Here is an 18,103-nt window from a genome sequence, read left to right as displayed (position 1 = left end):
TGCTGGTTTCGGTTTTTTCCTTCCTCCCCACTCGCCCCCAGGTCCCCACTGGGCCGGTTGGACTGGCTCTGCTGAAGCTGACTGAGCTGTGGGAACAGGCTCCACTTCACCTGGGGACAGGTCCCCGCTCTCAGGTCAGAGCTGACGCATGGTGGCCTGTGGCCCTGCAGGACTGCCATGCTGCCCCAGTGGTGGCAGGGCAGGTTTGCCCCCGGGGGCCCCGAGGGCACACCACTCCTGCCTCCTCCAGGGCGTGGAGCCCGGGCGTTTTAGCGTCCCCCTAATGTCCCAAGGGCTGTGCTAAGTGCCTGTGAGCACTGTCACATTTTATCGCCCATACATGCACATGATCCCCATTTTATGAGCAAGAAAATGAGGCCCAGAGAGGTGCAGTGGCTAAGCCATGGCCACACAGCGGGATTTGAGCTCCGAATCGGGTTCTGACTGCCCTGCACTTCCTTTACTCACTACTTCCTCTGGGTCATACGTTTTTACTTTAAAGAGAGAAAGAACGACAGAGGTCTTCCCGGCCATGTGCTCCCACCCAGCCCCGACTCAAAGAGTGCAGCCCACAAGGGAAGGACAAGATGAAAAAACCACTGAGGGCGGGCGGGATTTCCTCAAGACCCACGGTGTGGGCTGGCTTCCGGTGGCTTTGGGGCCCAGCTTGTGTGCAAGGTTCTCTCCACGGGTTTCCAGTCTGGGGCTGCCCCCAGCCACCACCAGGGTTTCCCGACCCCGGAGCTGAGGACACAGTGAGGTCCCATGTCCTCAGCCCGGAACTCCAGCCTCCGTGGTCTGACCTTGTCTCATCCAGGGCTGCCTGCAGCACCGAGGAAGGGGTCCTCCCTCCTGGCCACCCTCCCTGACCCCCTCCCTGCGTCCGTATCCCCGGGAGCCTGTGAGAAATGCAGAGTCTCGGCCGGCCCCGGAGCTGGTGCAGCAGTACCTGCCATTTGACACGATCCCAGGGGATGCGTGTGCTGGTTCCTGTTTGAGGCTGGCACCTTGGTTTCCCTTTGCACAAAAGACGCTGCAGGAAAAAGCCCTGGTCCCCCTGCACTGAGGCAAAGACCTCTTTTGAAAGCTGGGGCAGTGTCACTGTCACTCCTTGTCACACAGTTTCTCCTCTCCTCCTGTAACTGCTCCTGCCTGGACCCGGCTGTCCTCCCAACACCTGTCACTTATGACAGAGGGAGTGACAAGTAGTCTGACTGCTCCAGGGCTGGCTTCAGCACTGAATGTCACAGAAACAGCCCTCTCCCTGAGATTCTAGTAGGAAAACAACAGGGACAAAAGACGGGGTGTCTTGGGCAGTAACAAGCACAGGATAGGCAATGGAGCAGGTGGTACAGGGACTGCAGGGAGCTGGCGGGGTAACCTTGTGGCAAAGGGGACACGTAAGCAGAGACCCAAGGAAGGCGAGTCCTCAGTCCTGGGGACTCTTGATGATGTCCGGAGACATTTCTGGTTGTCATATTGGGAGAGGGGTTGCTATTGGTGTCCAGTGAGTAGAGGTCAGGGACGCAACTCAGCATCCTACAGTATACATGACAGTCACCCACCCAAGGATTCTCTAGTCCAGGGGTTGGGAACCTATGGCTCGCAAGCCAGATATGGCTCTTTTGATGGCTGCATCTGGCTCACAGATAAATTTTAATAAAAAAGAAGTTAAAAATATAAAACATTCTCATGTATTACAATCCATTCATTTCCTACCGCTCATGTTCATGGTTGCGGGTGGCTGGAGCCAATCATAGTTGTCCTCCAGGACACCACCAAATTCTTATTGGATAATGCGTAATGTACATGGGTCGTTGTATGGCTCTCATGGAATTACATCTTTATTATATGCGGCTTAAGTGTCTGTCGCCGATAGCTTATTGGTTGCTTGCGTAACTGTACTAGCCAATGGGGTGAAGTTGCCACGGCATTCAAATAGTCCCGCCTTCTGGCATGCCACCTCACAAATTGAGGTTCAAGATTGGAGCAATTATTATGCTGTTAAGAAATCTTAACACCAGAAGGGGTCTTTGCAATGGTACAAGACTAGAGGTTCTCCAATTGAAAAATAATGTCATAATAGCTAAGTCTTTGACTGGCTCCTCTAAAGGTGAAATACATGTCATTCCAAGAATTGATTTGGCTCCATCTCAAACAGGGTTGCTGTTTCAATTGAGACATAGACAATTTCCTATAAAACTTGCCTTTGCTATGACCATCAATAAGTCTCAGGGCCAAACGCTTAAGCGTGTTGGCATTTTTTTACCTGAGCCTGCATTTGGACACGGTCAACTTTATGTTGCCTGTTCAAGAGTTCATGAAAGAACGGACGTAAAAATAATTGATGGTCCTCTGCAAGGCGAGCTTAAAAATGATGGAAAGATCTACACAAGAAATGTTGTGTACAAAGAGATCTTTGACATGTGAATTAACATTTTATTATTTAAATCACCTTTATTTATTGAGCTAGCGGTGGCTCTTAAGAAATGTACCGCCAGTGGTTTCCTTCATTGCACTCTACTTTAAGCAATTAAGCAAGTAGAAGGGGGAAACCCCGTGGGGCAGTAAGCAAAGGGGCGTCCTCACCGCCTGCCCTGGGTAATTCAGTTTGAATTAGCAGACACCTTTGCACAAATTATTTTAATTACAATTTATAATATCTAGAACAGCGGTCATTTCGTATGACCGCCGGGCTTTCTAGTTTTAAAATATGTGGCGTTCATGGTTCTCTCAGCCAAAAAGGTTCCCGACCCCTGCTCTAGTCATTAGAACCAAAGGAAGCCCTGTCCTGGGAAAAGCATTCTAGAAAGACGGAACAGTGGATGCTAGTGCTCTGAGGTGGGAACAGCAGGAACGCCCACATGGCAGAGCAGTAGGAGGAGGAGGTGACCCATCGTACGGGGACCTGCAGACTTTGTTTATCTTGCAGGATAGAATGTTCTGAGCAGAGAAGTGTCATTTTCAGAGAGTCCCTGTGTATTACCATGTGTCTGTGCCGTGGGTGGAGCATTCATAGCAGAAGCGGGATCCAGGGAGGAGGCTGCTGCCATCACCCCAGTAAGAGATGACAGGGGACAGGGGCCTGAATGGGAATTCTGGGAGGACAATGAGCAGCTTGCTCAGGGACATGCTGGGTGTGAGGCAGGGGCATCAAGTGGATGGGGTTCAGAGGTGTCCTAGACAGAGGTACAGGCTTGGGAATGAATGCCCTGGTGGCGTTTCAAGCCATGAATGAGTATTTATTTCAAGTCCTCATTGCGGCTAAGACAGCCCTCTGTGACCTGCCCCCAACCCTACAGTTGTCCTCTATGGCCCCGCCCCAGCCAACAAAGCTCGGTCCCACCCCCTGCCTTTGAACCTGAGGTCCTCTCTGCCTAGAGCTCTGTTCCCTCCACACCCCGGCTCCCTCTCTCCATTATGCTCTCAGCCCCGATGTGCCCACCACCTCGGAGGCTCCTTCACGACCACCCATCCCAAGGGACACACCCTGGCTGCCCTGTCCCTTCCCTCATCACAATACGGAATGAACTCCCTGCTGTGTGAGTCCCTGAGCTGGCCCCTCCAACACACCCCTTCTCCCCCGCCCCTAGACCAGAAGCCCCCACAGGGGCGGAGGGAGCCTCACTTTCATGCCCCCAGCATCTTCAGAGCTAGAACTTGCCACGGAAGGCTGCCATGCCTGCTTCCGAAAGCAAGGACAGAGCCAGGATGAATCCTGGGAAAAGAACTGCTGTACGAACCAGCTTATGCACATTCCCGCTAATAAGTCTAAGACCATCTAGAGAGCGTCTTCCTGCTTCGGCGACACCTGGACACCCTTTCACACCAAACTGACCGGAGGCTTCTTCTCACACCTGCCCTCATACCCTCCCCTGAGCAGGTGTGAGAGCCCGGACCATCTGCTCTTTCCCAGGTGGCTTTTACAAGCGACTGTGGGGTTTTCTTTCTAAATAAACGTACATCATCCTAGCTGACACTTTAAAAGGAGGACTCGTTGACTCTGGGAATACATTAAACACTGACAGGGAAACAGCCTGACGACCCAGGCAGTGCTGCAACCCTCTCAATGCCGTGAGTAATCCCGAGAAAATGACACCTTGTTAGCTATTTGACAGGTTAAAAGCAAAGTGACTCAGTTAAAAAGTGACTTAAGGCTCTGGCTGGTTGGCTCAGTGGTAGAGTGTCGGCCCAGCGTGTGGAAGTCCTTGGTTCGATTCCCAGCCAGGGCACACAGGAGAAGCGCCCATCTGCTTCTCCACCCCTCCCCCTCTCCTTCCTCGCTGTCTCTCTCTTCCCCTCCCGCAGCCAAGGCTCCATGGGAGCAAGGTTGGCCCGGGTGCTGAGGATGGCTCCATGGCAATGGAGCAATGCCCCAGATGGGCAGAGCATTGCCCCCTGGTGGACATGCTGGGCGGATCCTGGTCAGGCTCATGCAGGAGTCTGTCTGCCTTACTCCTGGAAAATACAAAAAAAAAAAAAAAAAAGTGACTTAAGTTGGAGGAGTGATGTGATCACAGTGGAGTGGAGCTCAGGCTCTTCCGCCAGTCAGCCGGCTCTGCTGTGAGACCTGAGTGTCTCTGGCCTCAGTTTCTTAACCTGTAAAATGGGGTAATGGTGTGAACTTCAGATGGTCCCGAGACCCTTGAGATGATATGAGCGAGCATCTGGCCCTGTGCCTGGAACACGTTAGCACTCAGGTAATGGCAGCTGGGCTTTCCATGTGAGGGGTTTGCCCTGAGAAAAACTCTAACTCAGTCAAGTAATGGTAAATGGGGTGGGGGTGGAGGTGGGGGGGAGATGACACAAAACAGGCCTTACTTAGAAGGACAACTTTTGCTGGGGCCCTGATGCTGCTCTGCTTTGAGTGGAGTTCAGCCACCTACACCACTTCCTTCTTCCCCGTGTGTCTGGCTACGTTTATCCCAGGGGTCTCTCACTCCACGTTCAGGGGCTTAACGAAGCTAAAAATATTTCTGTAACGTGGCTCTATCTAATCCAGCCCCTCTTGGCCTGCATCACCGTGGTGGAAGTATTCCGCTGCGTCTATTCCTGGGTGGTGGTGAGCCCGCCTGGGCCCTATCAGGAAGCACAACACTGCTCTTTCAGAGAGCTGCCAGTTCAGGGGCCCAGCTAAAGAAAGAAAAGGTGCAAGGGGCTGTTCCTGCGTTTTCTCCACTGACTGCAATTAGTATTTGTAACGGTCCCCTGCCAGGGGGAACACTTTGGAAGACCGGAGTCTCCGCGTACATAGTAGGTACACAATAAATGCGTTAGATGAACTTTTTCCATTCAAGCATCCTGCCAAGAGGCCTCAGAACTCAGTGTAGTGTGGTTAGGGTGCTTTCAGAGTGTGGGGGTCCCTGAAACATCTAACTTGGGGGGGCTCACTTAAAGAAAAAGAATGCAACATTATGCATTTTTTTTTTTTTTGTATTTTTCTGAAGCTAGAAACGGGGAGAGACAGTCAGACAGACTCCCGCATGCGCCTGACCGGGATCCACCCGGCACGCCCACCAGGGGGCGATGCTCTGCCCTTCCAGGCGTCGCTCTGCTGCAACCAGAGCCACTCTAGTGCCTGGGGCAGAGGCCAAGTAGCCATCCCCAGCGTCCGGGCCATCTTTGCTCCAATGGAGCCTCGGCTGTGGGAGGGGAAGAGAGAGACAGAGAGGAAGGAGAGGGGGAGGGGTGGAGAAGCAGATGGGCGCTTCTCCTGTGTGCCCTGGCCGGGAATCAAACCCAGGACTTCTGCACGCCAGGCCGACACTCTACCACTGAGCCAACTGGCCAGGGCCATGCAACATTATGCATTTTTAAAACCTTAGGTGCTGGGGTTCTGATATCCTAGCTTTGAAGGCCTCAGGGTAAACCTCCACCTCCCCACCCCACGATGTCTGTACATGATTTTTAGAAAGTTACACCACTGAACGCAGGTAGGAAACGGTTAAAACTAAAATGGATTCTGTTGGTTTTACTTTGTTTGATTTTTCCAACTATGTCCAATTTATTAAAGCCACAAATCCTGAAACCTAATTCTTTGTTAAGCTTTCAAATGCAACTTGCAAATCTTACTTGTCTCTGTACAAAGCCTGCAGGTTTGAATGGTCCCTTTTAAGGGATCTTTTGCATCAGAGGTATTCAAATATCCCCTGTGGGAGGGTTCAAGAGAATTGCTTCCCACACCCCTCATGAACTGGGGGGCTGGAGCCATTCTTGGGGACCCCACTCAATGCCTTTCTCAGGGGACGGAATATCTCCACCATCTGGCCAGCTGTCGCCAACAGGTTTCCGAACACTAAAGAGATGAATCCGACCCCTGCTCCGAAACCCCAGCACAATCCAGGAACCCCTGATGTGCCCAGGAATCACCTGGCCCGAGGTCACTCAGGAGATCCTTGGCCGAGAGGGAACGGTGCTGGCACCCAGGTCACAGCCCACGGCTAGCGACTCCCTTCCCCTGCCCTGGGAAGACAGATGGGAAAGCCCAGGGATCCAAACAGCTGCCCCATCTTCCCGCTCCGCTCTGGGCCCTGGAGAGTCTGGGAGGAGGCCTTTCCTGCAGGCCTGTTTGCATAAGTTGCTGTGGTCAGTCCACCTCCTTCCTGCAGGCTGGCGAGCTGTCAGAGCGCAACTGACACTAACCTCCCAGCACAGATGGTGAGACATGCAGCAGGGGTTATGGTGATGGGAACCATATACCCCCCACCCCAGGGCATTAAAGGCACATAGTCCTAGATGGCAGAGCAGGGAGACCGGGGTCCTCAGAAGTCACTCGCAGGTCACAGCTTCCTTATAGCAAGATCTCAGCACCGGGTTCAAGTTCTGACTCCAACTTATGAGCTGTGTGACCCAGGCCAGACACATGGCCCCTCTGAGCCATTTGTAAAATGGGGAGAACAGGTCTTCCCACCACTCCTTCCCGTGGGTTTTATAAGACTACAGTAACACCCTCTGGTTCGGCAGTCCATTAACACTCTCAACAGTAACAGCTGACCTTTGTGAACAGTTTCTGTGGCCAGGCCCCAGGTCAATTCTTTCACTGGGAACAGGTAAACCCTCTGAGGGAAATACTATTAATAATGGGTCTCATCTAAACTGTAAAGGACTTTCTAGTCCTTATATTCTCTCACTTGTTCCTCACTTTTTTTTTTTTTTTTTTTTTTTGAGAGAGAGACACACACAGACAGGTAGGGACAGACAGACAAGAAGGGAGAGAGATGAGAAGCATCAATTCTTTGTTGCAGCACCTTAATTGTTCATTGATTGCTTTCTCATTATGTACCTTGACGGGGGGGGGGGGGCTACAGCAGGGTGAGTGACCCCTTGCTTGAGCCAGTGACCTTGGGCTTCAAGCCAGCGACCATGGGGTCATGTCTATGATCCCGCACTCAAGCTGATGATCCCGTGCTCAAGCCAGAGACCTTGGGGTTTTGAACCTGGGTCCTCTGCATCCCAGTCCAATGCTCTTTCTGTGCCACCGCCTGGTCAAGCCTTCACTTCTTTGTTCATTCATTCATTCATTCAGCCAAATACTCCCAGAGTATCTACTCCGTTGCAAACCCCTGACACAGCACTACGGCCGGGGAAAATAAACCTAGCTCCTCCTGCCCTCCCCTCAAGGAGCCAACAGTCTGTTAGGGAAGGAGGCTGGAAGGGAGGCAGTTACAATTCTGAGCTGTAAGTGTTGGGGTGCAAGTGGAATTTAACCTGAACCTCTTACCAGCCAAGACCCAGGACCTCAACCTCCCAACAGCAAGAACCCCAAGGTGGCTTGTCACAGGGCTGGGGTGCAGTGTGCTGGAAAGTCATCCTGAGAGAGGGGCTCTGACACATCCCCCACTGGGAGCTTCAGGGCGGGGAGGCCCACCAGCACAGGTACTGACCACCTGGCACAGCCACCTGCTCCTGAGCTTCTGAAACAATGAAGGATGCCTTGACATTTCCACGCTCCAATATCCAGCGTGCAAAGGTGTCCCCTCTCACTGGACCTTAGGAATACCACCCAGCACCCACCCTTCAGCTCACAGCCTCAGGAGGCGGACCTTGCCTTGGAAAACCTGCTCCCCTGCTGCCCCCACATTCCCACCAGCCCTGCCCTTGGCTGGTGACTCAGCCCTACTCCCTCACTGCTCTGGAAACAAGCAATTTGCATTGTGGCCCAAGCCATGGTGATTGGCCCAGACTCGGTCATGTGATCCCACCAGGGCCGATGAGAAGCAGGTAACCTTTTGCTGGGCTCTGCTCTCTCCCCCACACTGGGCTTCATGAGCAAGACAATAGAACTACAGGTATAATTCCACCTGGAATACAATCAATTTGAGATGGAGGCCACGAGAACCTTGAGACCACCAGAATCTAAGCTCTGGAGAAGGATGCTCTGAGAATGCTGCACACTGGATTCAAAACATACCTTTGTTTAGAAATAAAAAAAATAAAAAAAAACAAGAGAAATAAGGTATTTACATATCAGTCTCCATCAAGCTCAGTGAAATGTAAGTCTGTACTAAGAAGGAGGTTTTCCTGGATTATAAAAAGTTGTGTTTTGAAAATTCCAGCAGTAACCTTAAGACCCTCAATGTTTACTTTAGGAAACTATATCTGTTTAAAAGTTTCTAGTATGACACTATTTCCTGAACATTGGAAACTGCCTACTTCAGTTCACCTTGATACTTTGTCACCAACTTTGACCAGCTTGTTGACAGGACCTCTCCTTAACCTCATTCCACATAAGCACCAGGAAGACAAAACTTCCTCTCCTAGAAGAAGGAGCGCTACAGTGCCAGGCATTTGTCCTCATTAAAAAATGTAACCTCCACAGCTTCTAAACGACGAACGTCAAAAGTGCAATGTAGGATGACAATTTTCCTTGACAGAAATCTGAGGCTGCCACCCACCACCTTCACCAAGGCTAGATAGAACAAACTCAGAGGACACAGAGTCAAGAGAAGGGGGCCTCAAGACAATGTCTGAGCCCCTGACCTGGGCTGCACCCAGTGTTGGCCACGAGCAGGAGTCTGGGACCATGTCCCATTTGAGGACATCAGGCTAAGGCAGGGGTGGCTAGCTAACTCTTCAGCCCCTCCCCTTATCTTCACTCAAGTTAGAATTTTCTGATCTCAATAAAAACAGGTTTGGCTCTTTCCCTCCTAGTAGATGGCATCTTATCTAGAAGGGACCAGAGGAATTATAACAACTACAGGGAACGGGCCACCCAGGGGTTCTTCCAGAATCACCCTGCACTCAAGGAAAGAGATAACTGGAAAGAGAAATTCCCCAAGAGCCATGGACCTGCCCAACGCCCAGACCCAGCTGCCGACCTTACCGGATGGTGGGCTGGTCTCCGCTCAGCTGCTTAAACCTCCGGTGGAGCTGCTCGATCTGTTCTGATGAGACTGCGAAGGGAAGGGAAGAATATGAGAAGGAGAAAGACGCCGCTAACGGCTGAACTCAGAGCGACCAGAGGGAGGCCAAAGCCGTTCTCCTACCTCGTTCATCCCCACCTGCCTCTTCCATTCATCCTCATGCCAACTCCCCCCACTGCAAAGCTGAGCAACAGATGAGGACGCCAACAGAAGGCTTCCCATTCTTCCTGGTGGTGCGGCTCTGGGGTAATCAGTGCTGACCCCCTTAGCAGTAATGCAACTATTACTGACATCAACTGCTCCTGGGGCCACACAGCCACGACCCAGGTCAGTTTCTCCTCCCCCAGCTCTGAAGACAGTTCTTTCCCAGCTGAGAAAGGGGCTTTGTGTGGTCACATATCATGAGGAATATGCCAGGAAGAGAAAGACAAATACAATTTCACTTAGGTGTGGAATCTAACAAAAACAAAAACAGTACAGAAACAGATTCATAGATACTGTACATAAAATAGACTGACGGCTGCCAGATGGAAGGGGAGTTGGGGGGCCGGGTGAAAAGGTGAAGGGATCAAATATAAATCGCCAGGTACAAAAACAGTCCCAGGGATGTAGAGTCCAGCACAGGGAATAGTCAATGCTATTGTGATAACTGTGTATGGGGTCAGATAGGTACTAGACTTATCCAGGGGATCACCTCATAAGTCACATAAATGTCTAACGATTATATTGTATACCTTCAAATGATATAATGAATGTCACCTGTAATTGAAATTTTTTTAATTTTTTTTAAAGAGAATTAGGGAGCATGGAAGTGGTTAGGGCTGGTGCTACAAGTTCTTTGGGAGACCTCTAGTGAGAAATGCATGGGGAATCTAGGGAGGGAGGGGAGAGGGGAAAGGAGGCAAAGGGATGGAAGAGGGAAAGGGGAGGAGGAAATGAAATTAAATTTTAATAACTGCTGCTGTGCACAATGTATTTAGAGTCCCCTAATAACCTAAAATTGAGAAAACCTAAGTATAGGATTTTTTTTAATGATCATTTTGGGCTGTTGGGTCATGTTTCTTCCACAGCAAAGACTGGACCTTATGGATTCCAGGTTTTACAAGTTCCACCCACAGCTGGGTGAGTTTCAGAAACATAATGACAAGCAAAAGCAGCCAGACACGAAAGAGCACAGGCTTTGGGATCCATTTAGATAAAGTTCAAAAACAGGCAAGACTCATCTACAGTGTTAGAACTCAGGATAGAAAGGCTACATACTGTATGAATCCAACTATATGACATTTTAGGAAATGTGGAGGCAACTGTGGAGACAGTAACAAGATCAGAGGTTGCCAGGTGTTGGGTGGGGGCACAAGGCATGAAAACCTAAAACCACACAAACACATGAAGGCTAAAAAACATGCTACCAAACAATGAATGAGTTAACAAGAAGATCAAGGAAGAAACCAAATGATACCTTGAACTAGGGGTCCCCAAACTTTTTACACAGGGGGCCAGTTCACTGTCCCTCAGACCATTGGAGGGCCGCCACATACAGTGCTCCTCTCACTGACCACCAATGAAAGAGGTGCCCCTTCCGGAAGTGTGGCAGGGGGCTGAATAAATGGCCTCAAGGGGCCGCATGTGGTCCACGGCCCATAGTTTGGGGACGCCTGCCTTGAACAAATATAAATGAAAACTCAATGACTCAAAATCTATGGGATGCAGCCAAAGCAGTTCTAAGAGGGAAATTTACAGCAATACTGGCCTACCTCAAGAAACAAAAAATTTCAACCTTAACTTACACCTAAAGGAACTAGTAAAAAAAGGATAAGGCCTAAAGTGAGTAGAAGGAAGACATAATAAAGATCAGAGCAGAAATAAACTGAAGTCTAAAAATATACAAAAATTAATAAAACTAAGAGCTTTGCAAAAATAAAACTGATAAACCTTAAACAAGACTCATCAAGAAAAAGAGAGGGCCTGCCCTGGCCAAATGGCTCAGTAGGTTAGAGCGTTGTCCTGAAGCATGGATTTTGCTGGTTTGATCCCCAGTCAGGACATATACAGGAACAGATCTATGTTTCTGTCTGTCTGTCTCTCCCTTCCTCTCTAAAATCAATTTTTTTTTAAAAAGGGAGGGAGGGGACATAATAAATGAAATCAGAAATTAAAGTGACAATTGATACCACAGAAATACAAAGGATTATAAGAAAATAAAACTTAAAATAAAATTTGTTTATGCCAACAAATTGGACAGCCTGGAAGAAATGGATAAATTCCCAGAAACATACACTCTTCCAAGGCTGAATCAGGAAGAAAGAGAAAACCTGAACAGACTAATAACTAATAACAAAATCAAATCAGTAATCAAAACACTCCCAACAAACAAAAGCCCACGAGTTGATGGCTGCAAAGGTGAATCTTACCAAACTTTCAAAGACAAATTAATATATATCCTCCTCAGACTATTCCAAAATTTGAAAAGGAGATAAGGGTCCCAGACCCCAGACTCATTATACAAGGCCAGCATTACACTGATACCAAAACATGGCAAAGATACCACACACACACACACACAAAAAAAAAAATTAGAGGCTAGTATCCCAGATAAACATAAATGCAAAAATTCTCAATAAAATATTAGCAAACTGAGTTCAGAATACATCAAAAAGATCATAAACCATGGTCAAGAGGGATTTATTTCCAGATGCAAAGTTGGTTCAATGTACACAAATCAATTAATGTGATATACTACATAAACAAAATGAAGTATAAAAATCATATGATCATACCAACAGATACAGAAAAAGCATTTGACAAAATCCAACATTTAAAATAAAAAATTTTCAGCAAAGTGGGAATAGAAGGAACATACCTCAACATAATAAAGGCCACATATGACAAACCCACAGCTAACATCAGACTCAATAGAGAAAAGCTGAAAACATTTTAAGATCAGGAACACAATAAGAATGTTCACTTTCACCTCTTTTATTCAACTTAGTATTGGAAATCCTAGCCACAGCAATCAGTCAAGAAGAGAAAATAAAAGGCATTCAAATTGGAAAAAAAAAAAAAGAAGTAAAACTGTCATTCTTTGCAGTTGACATGAGACCATATATATGGAACCCTAAAGAATTTACCCTAACCTATCAGAATGATAAATTCAGTAAGGCAGCAGCATACAAAATTAACATTCAGAAATTGGTTGCATTTTTATACACCAATAGAAAATGATTAGAAAAAGAAATGAATAAAGTAATTCCATTTACAATTGCATTTAAAAATACTTAGGAATAATTTAAGCAAGGAGGTAAAAGACCCATACTCAGAAAATTATGAAATATTAAAGGAAAAAAATTAAAAGATACAAATAAATGGAAGGATATACCATGTTCATGGATAGAAAAATTAACATAATTAAAATGTCAATACTACCCAAAGTAATCTACAGATTCAATAAAATCTCTATCAAAATACCAAGAGCATTCTTCACATAACGGGAACAAACAATCCTAAAATTTACATGAAATGACAAAAAACCATGAATAGCCACAGAGCAATCTTGAGACATAAGAACAAAGTTGAATTTATCACACTATTTGATATCAAATTACACTACAAGGCTATAATAATCAAAGCAGCATGACAATGGCATAAAAACAGACAAACATATCAATGGAACAGAACAGAGTGCCCAGAAAGTAAGCTCAACATTGCAATCTATGACAAAGGCAGCAAGAATATACAATGGGGTAAAGACAGTCTCTTCAATAAATGGTGCTGGGAAAACTGGACAGATACATGCAAAAGAATAAAAGCGGATCACTTTCTTATACAATACATAAGAATAAACTCCAAACGATTAAAGACTTAAAATGTAAGACTCAAAACCATAAAACTCCTAGAAGAAAACATAGGCAGTAAACTCTTGGACGTTGCTTTTAGTAATGCTTTTTTCTTTTTTTGATACATCTCATCAGGCAAAGAAAACAAAAGAAAAAATAAACAAATGGAACTATATCAAACTAAAGAGTTTTTGCATGGTGAAAGAAACCATCAACAAAAGGAAAAGACACCTACTGAATGGAAGAAGATATGCGCCAGTGATATATAGGATCAGGGGTTAATATCCAAAATATAGAAGGAACTCAAAAAACTTAACACCAAAAAACAAACAATACAATTAAATAAATGGGCAGAGGACCTAAACAACATTCCCCAAAGAGAACATATGGATGGCAACAAACCTATGAAAAGATGCTCAAAGTCATTAATCAGGGAAAGAAATTAAAACCACAATGAGCTATCACCTCACACTGTCAGGATCACTATCATTAATAAATCAACAAGCAAAGTGTTGGAGAAGATGTGGAGAAAAGGGAACCCCCAGGCACTGTTGGTGGGAATGCAAATTGGTATAGCCATTATGGAAACAGTTTTATTTTTAATTTTTTGAGGGACCCTCCACACTATCTTAAGACCCAGCAGTTCCACTGCTGGGTATTTATATGAATAAATTCAAAACAGTAATTTGAAAAGTTGTATGCACCCCTATGTCCACTGCAGAATTACTTACAATAGCCAAGATATGGAGGCAACTTAAAGTCCATAGGCAGATGACTGGATAAAGAAGTGGTACATGTATACAATGAGATATTACTTGGCCATAAAAATAGAATAAAATATTATTTGCAACACATGGATGGACATAGAAGGTATCATGCTAAGTGAAGTCAGACAAATACCATATGATTCACTTATATGTGGAATCTAAACTAAAAAACAAAATAATCACGCAAATCAGAAACAAACACAGATAGAGAGCAGCCTGAAAAGTTGCCAGAGGGGAGGGAGGTGTGGGGGGCTAGGGGAGAATGGTAAAGGAGTTCAAAACTACAACGTACTAGTTACAAAGTAGCCACAGGGATATAGAGTACAGCATAGGGAATACAGTCAGTAATACTTAATAACTAAGTACAGTGCCGGGTGGGTACTAGACGTGTCTGAGGGATCGCTTTGTAAGTTATATAAATGTCTAATCACTATGATGTACACCTCAAACTAACACAATATTGAATATTAACTGTAATTGGAAGTAATTTTAATTTATTTAAAATATAGAGTTGTGTCTTTGATATGGAAAAGTGTTCCTCATATAATGTTTATAAGCAGCATGCTAGAGAAAATATATAAATATATATGAATATACATAACTAATAAAAGAAAATCCAGACTTGCTTTCCCAAAATAATAATAGAAATTATCTCAATACCAGGATTAAAGACTTTGTTCTGCTTTGATTCATCTATGTTTTCTTATACACAATGTATATATTTATTAGTCACATTGTGAATATTTTAAGCATACAATATGGTCCCATATGGGACAGCAAAAGCTCTTAAAAACATTGTCATTGATGAATTATCCACTGGCTACATACCACGTCCCAGGAAAATGTGTTCTAGTTCAATCATTTCCATGACCCTACGATGGACAGACTGTCCCCATTTTTGTGAAGAGCAAACTGAGGCTCAGAGCGGATGGGTAACTTGTGTGAGGTCATAACTCGAAAGAGGCAGACCCAGGATTTGAACAGTTTGTCTGGCAGAACAGGCGTGGCTTTGTTTGATTTTATTTCTTTAACCGACACCCCCACTGCCTCCTTTTGGGTGATCAGATTAGATTTACTGATTAAAGAGCACCCGGGTCTAACCAGATAAACTATAATCAGAAATTACAGCCAAACACACACTCCTAAATAATCTCTCTTAAAGATAAATTATCTTGAAAACAGCACACTGAATTCGGCCATTCACAAAGGCCACACACTGTATGATTCCATTTGTGTGACACGCTCAGAGAGGCCAATCCTTAGAGACAGAAAGTAGACTGGGGTGGGCTGGGGAAGGTGAAGGGTGGGGCGGGGGAGGGGGCCACTGCTAATAGGCACCAAGTTTCCTTTGGAGGGGGGATGCAAATGTTCTAAAATTAGATTGCAGTGATGGCTGCACAACCCTGGGATTATACTAAAAACAAAGGCGCACACTTTCAATGGATGAAATGTATTGTGTGTGAGTTACCTGTCAATAAAGCCATTAAAAACACGAATTACACGCACAATCATGACAACCACAGTCAGCGTTAATTAAGCACCTACTGTGTCCTGGGCTCATACAGCTCTCTTTGTCCATCCTGGAAACACAGACTTGCCCAAGGTTGCACAGATAGAAAGAGCTGTACTAATTAGAACACCACAGAGCTGGTTTTTCTCATGAAGAGTTTCCAGCTAATTGCATCCAAAGTACATGCACACTCACAGGTGTGCACACACACTCACAAGTGACCAGCTCCCACCTCTGGTCTCCTTCCAGCACCAAAGTTCCCAGGGCCAAGAGCTGAGCCCTCCACTGAGCTCTACGCATCCTCTGCTCTGGCCCCCTGGGCCGCCCGGGACCCCCACAGGCTCTGCCCGGGGAACCTGATCCACGTGTACCCCGAGCCACACACCCAGGACTGTGAAAGCCGTGCCTGTTTGTTCCCCTCGAGGGCTGCTGGGAAGGAAATGTTTCCAGCCTCCCTGGTCCTCGCTCAACCCTTTCTCCAGGCCCCCATGAGGTCACAGTTGCCATGGGGACGAGGGACAGAGACACTGCTGCTTCAGTTGCTGGCACCTCGACCTCCTTATCTTGGTTTTCGATTTCAACCTAAGGGAAATGCACACCCTTCCAGGAGGCTGGTGGGGGGTTAATCAGCCCAATCTTTGATTGGGGGGGGGGGTAACTCTTTGCTTTGGATCCAAATCGTAAATAAAAGTTATATACCTCTGCTGCCCAAGGGGGAGCCACCAGCCACATGTGGTCACTAAGCCCTCAAACGGTGGCGAGTCCAAGCGGGGACATGTCGGAGTGTAAATTACACAGTGGCTTCCAAAGACGTAATACCAAATGAAGGCAAACGGTCTCAATAATTTTGATATTGATTCTCTGTTGAAATAATATTTTAGGTATAATGGGTTAAAATATATTATTAAAATTAATTTCATTTTTTTAAAATGTGGCTGCTAGAAAATTGAGAATGGCATCACATATGTAGCTCCTAGAAAATTTAGAAGGATTCCACCTCTCATTATAGTTATTGCAGACAGAGCTGATCCACGTGCGTGAACAGAAACTTAATCCCTAGTAATGAAGCCCAAGGAACTGGGACAAGAGTACAGAGAAAAACAGATGAGAGGAACCTTCATCTGTTTGCAACAGTGAGAATGTCAAGAAATGCTGAATGTCAGGAATCTGGTTAAATGCATCCTGATACGTCCCGAAGACAGTATACTACACAGCCTTAAACAATATTTTTAAAAATACTGTAGAACACAAAATATTCCTGGTATACATCATCATGCGGAAATTAACGGGCTACATGGTCTCATTTATATGAAAGTTCGTATTGATTTACAACAAAATAGTATATTGTTTCCAGGTGATATGTCCAGATTATAGAACATTTGCCTCCTCACCCTTTATTTTTGCTTATCTGTCCTTCAACTTTCCTGCAATTAACAGGGATGACTTGGGTGATCTTATTTAACAAAATTTTAACTTTGATGAGCATAATGAAAAATCATACAGGAAATAGGTGTTGATAAGGCTGTGGAGAAACTGGAACCCTCACCCATTGCCAGTGGGAATATAAAATGGTGCAGCCACTGAAAAAGTGTTTGGTGGCTCCTCAATAAATGAAATGTAGCTTTACCATACAATCCAGAAATTCCATGCCTAAGTATATACCCAAGAGAAATGAAAACACAGTCACACAAAATCCTGTAAACAAACGCCCATAGCAGCACTATTCACAACAGCCAAAAGGTAGACCCAAATGTCCATGAATGGATGGATACACAAAATGTGACTGGTCCATACAATGGAATATTACTCAGCCGTCAAAAAGAATGAAGTACTGATACATGCTACCATACGCATTAACCTTTAACACATTGTGTCAATGGAAAAAAGCCAGACACACAAAGGCAGAGAATAGGCAAATCTACAGGTGTGGAAATAGATGAGTGCTTGCCAGAGGCCAGGATGGGGAGGAGTGAGGAGTGACTGCTCTGGCCCTGACCTCACCTGTAGGGCTGTGGGGACAGCTTGCACCTTCTGTGCTAAGCAAGGGGTCACCAGGGTTGGCAGGGTGGGGAGAGGGGCATTGGGGAGAGTCCCACAGACCTAGGGTCAGAGGTCAACCTCAAGGAGGAAGCGAGAGGAGACTGGGGACAGAGAAACGGGCCCGATACCCTCGGTGAGGTCCAGCTTCCATGACACATGTGGCTGTGGAGGAAGTGAAACCCTAGCATCCGACTACATCCAGGATGTGGTGGTCAGGGCTGCAGAAGCCCTAGTCCCAGTGAGGGCCATGTAAAATATCACTTACTCCTTCCAGAATCCATGCAAGCTCTCAGGGATTTGAGGGGCCTAATGGACTCCCTCACAGCCCACCTGTGTCCACTGGACCCTCACCATTCATTAAGAGACATTTCCTGAGCGTCTCTGGTTTTCCAGGCACCTGCCAGACGCTGGGGGTGTGGATGTGCAGATCTGGGGCCCAGGATAATAAACACAGTCGGCTTGCAAGGAGCACCCAGGTTGGAGTGGGGCTTCCAGTCCACAGGGTGGGGTGGGAGGTGACACCCGCTGGGGGCTGGGCTGGGGAGGGTTGGGGGCTGGGCTGGAGGCTGGGTGGGGAGGGTAGGAGGCTGG

At 46.5% G+C, this 18,103-nt stretch overlaps 1 protein-coding gene across 1 annotated transcript in view; it reads right to left on the bottom strand.

Moving 5' to 3' along the window:
• The window catches only part of TESC (tescalcin), a 45,697-nt gene that overhangs the window by 14,774 nt on the left and 12,820 nt on the right, over window positions 1–18,103 (bottom strand). Inside the window, exon 2 of the mRNA XM_066365979.1 lies at window positions 9,323–9,392. Coding sequence (XP_066222076.1) covers window positions 9,323–9,392 — 70 coding nt within the window. The remainder of the gene's footprint in view (window positions 1–9,322; window positions 9,393–18,103) is intronic.

This window comes from Saccopteryx leptura, chromosome 2 (assembly GCF_036850995.1).
Source record: "Saccopteryx leptura isolate mSacLep1 chromosome 2, mSacLep1_pri_phased_curated, whole genome shotgun sequence".
Taxonomy (NCBI): Eukaryota; Metazoa; Chordata; class Mammalia; order Chiroptera; family Emballonuridae; genus Saccopteryx; species Saccopteryx leptura.
Note: the sequence above shows the minus strand (reverse complement) of the source record. Positions and strands in the feature narration are given on the sequence as shown.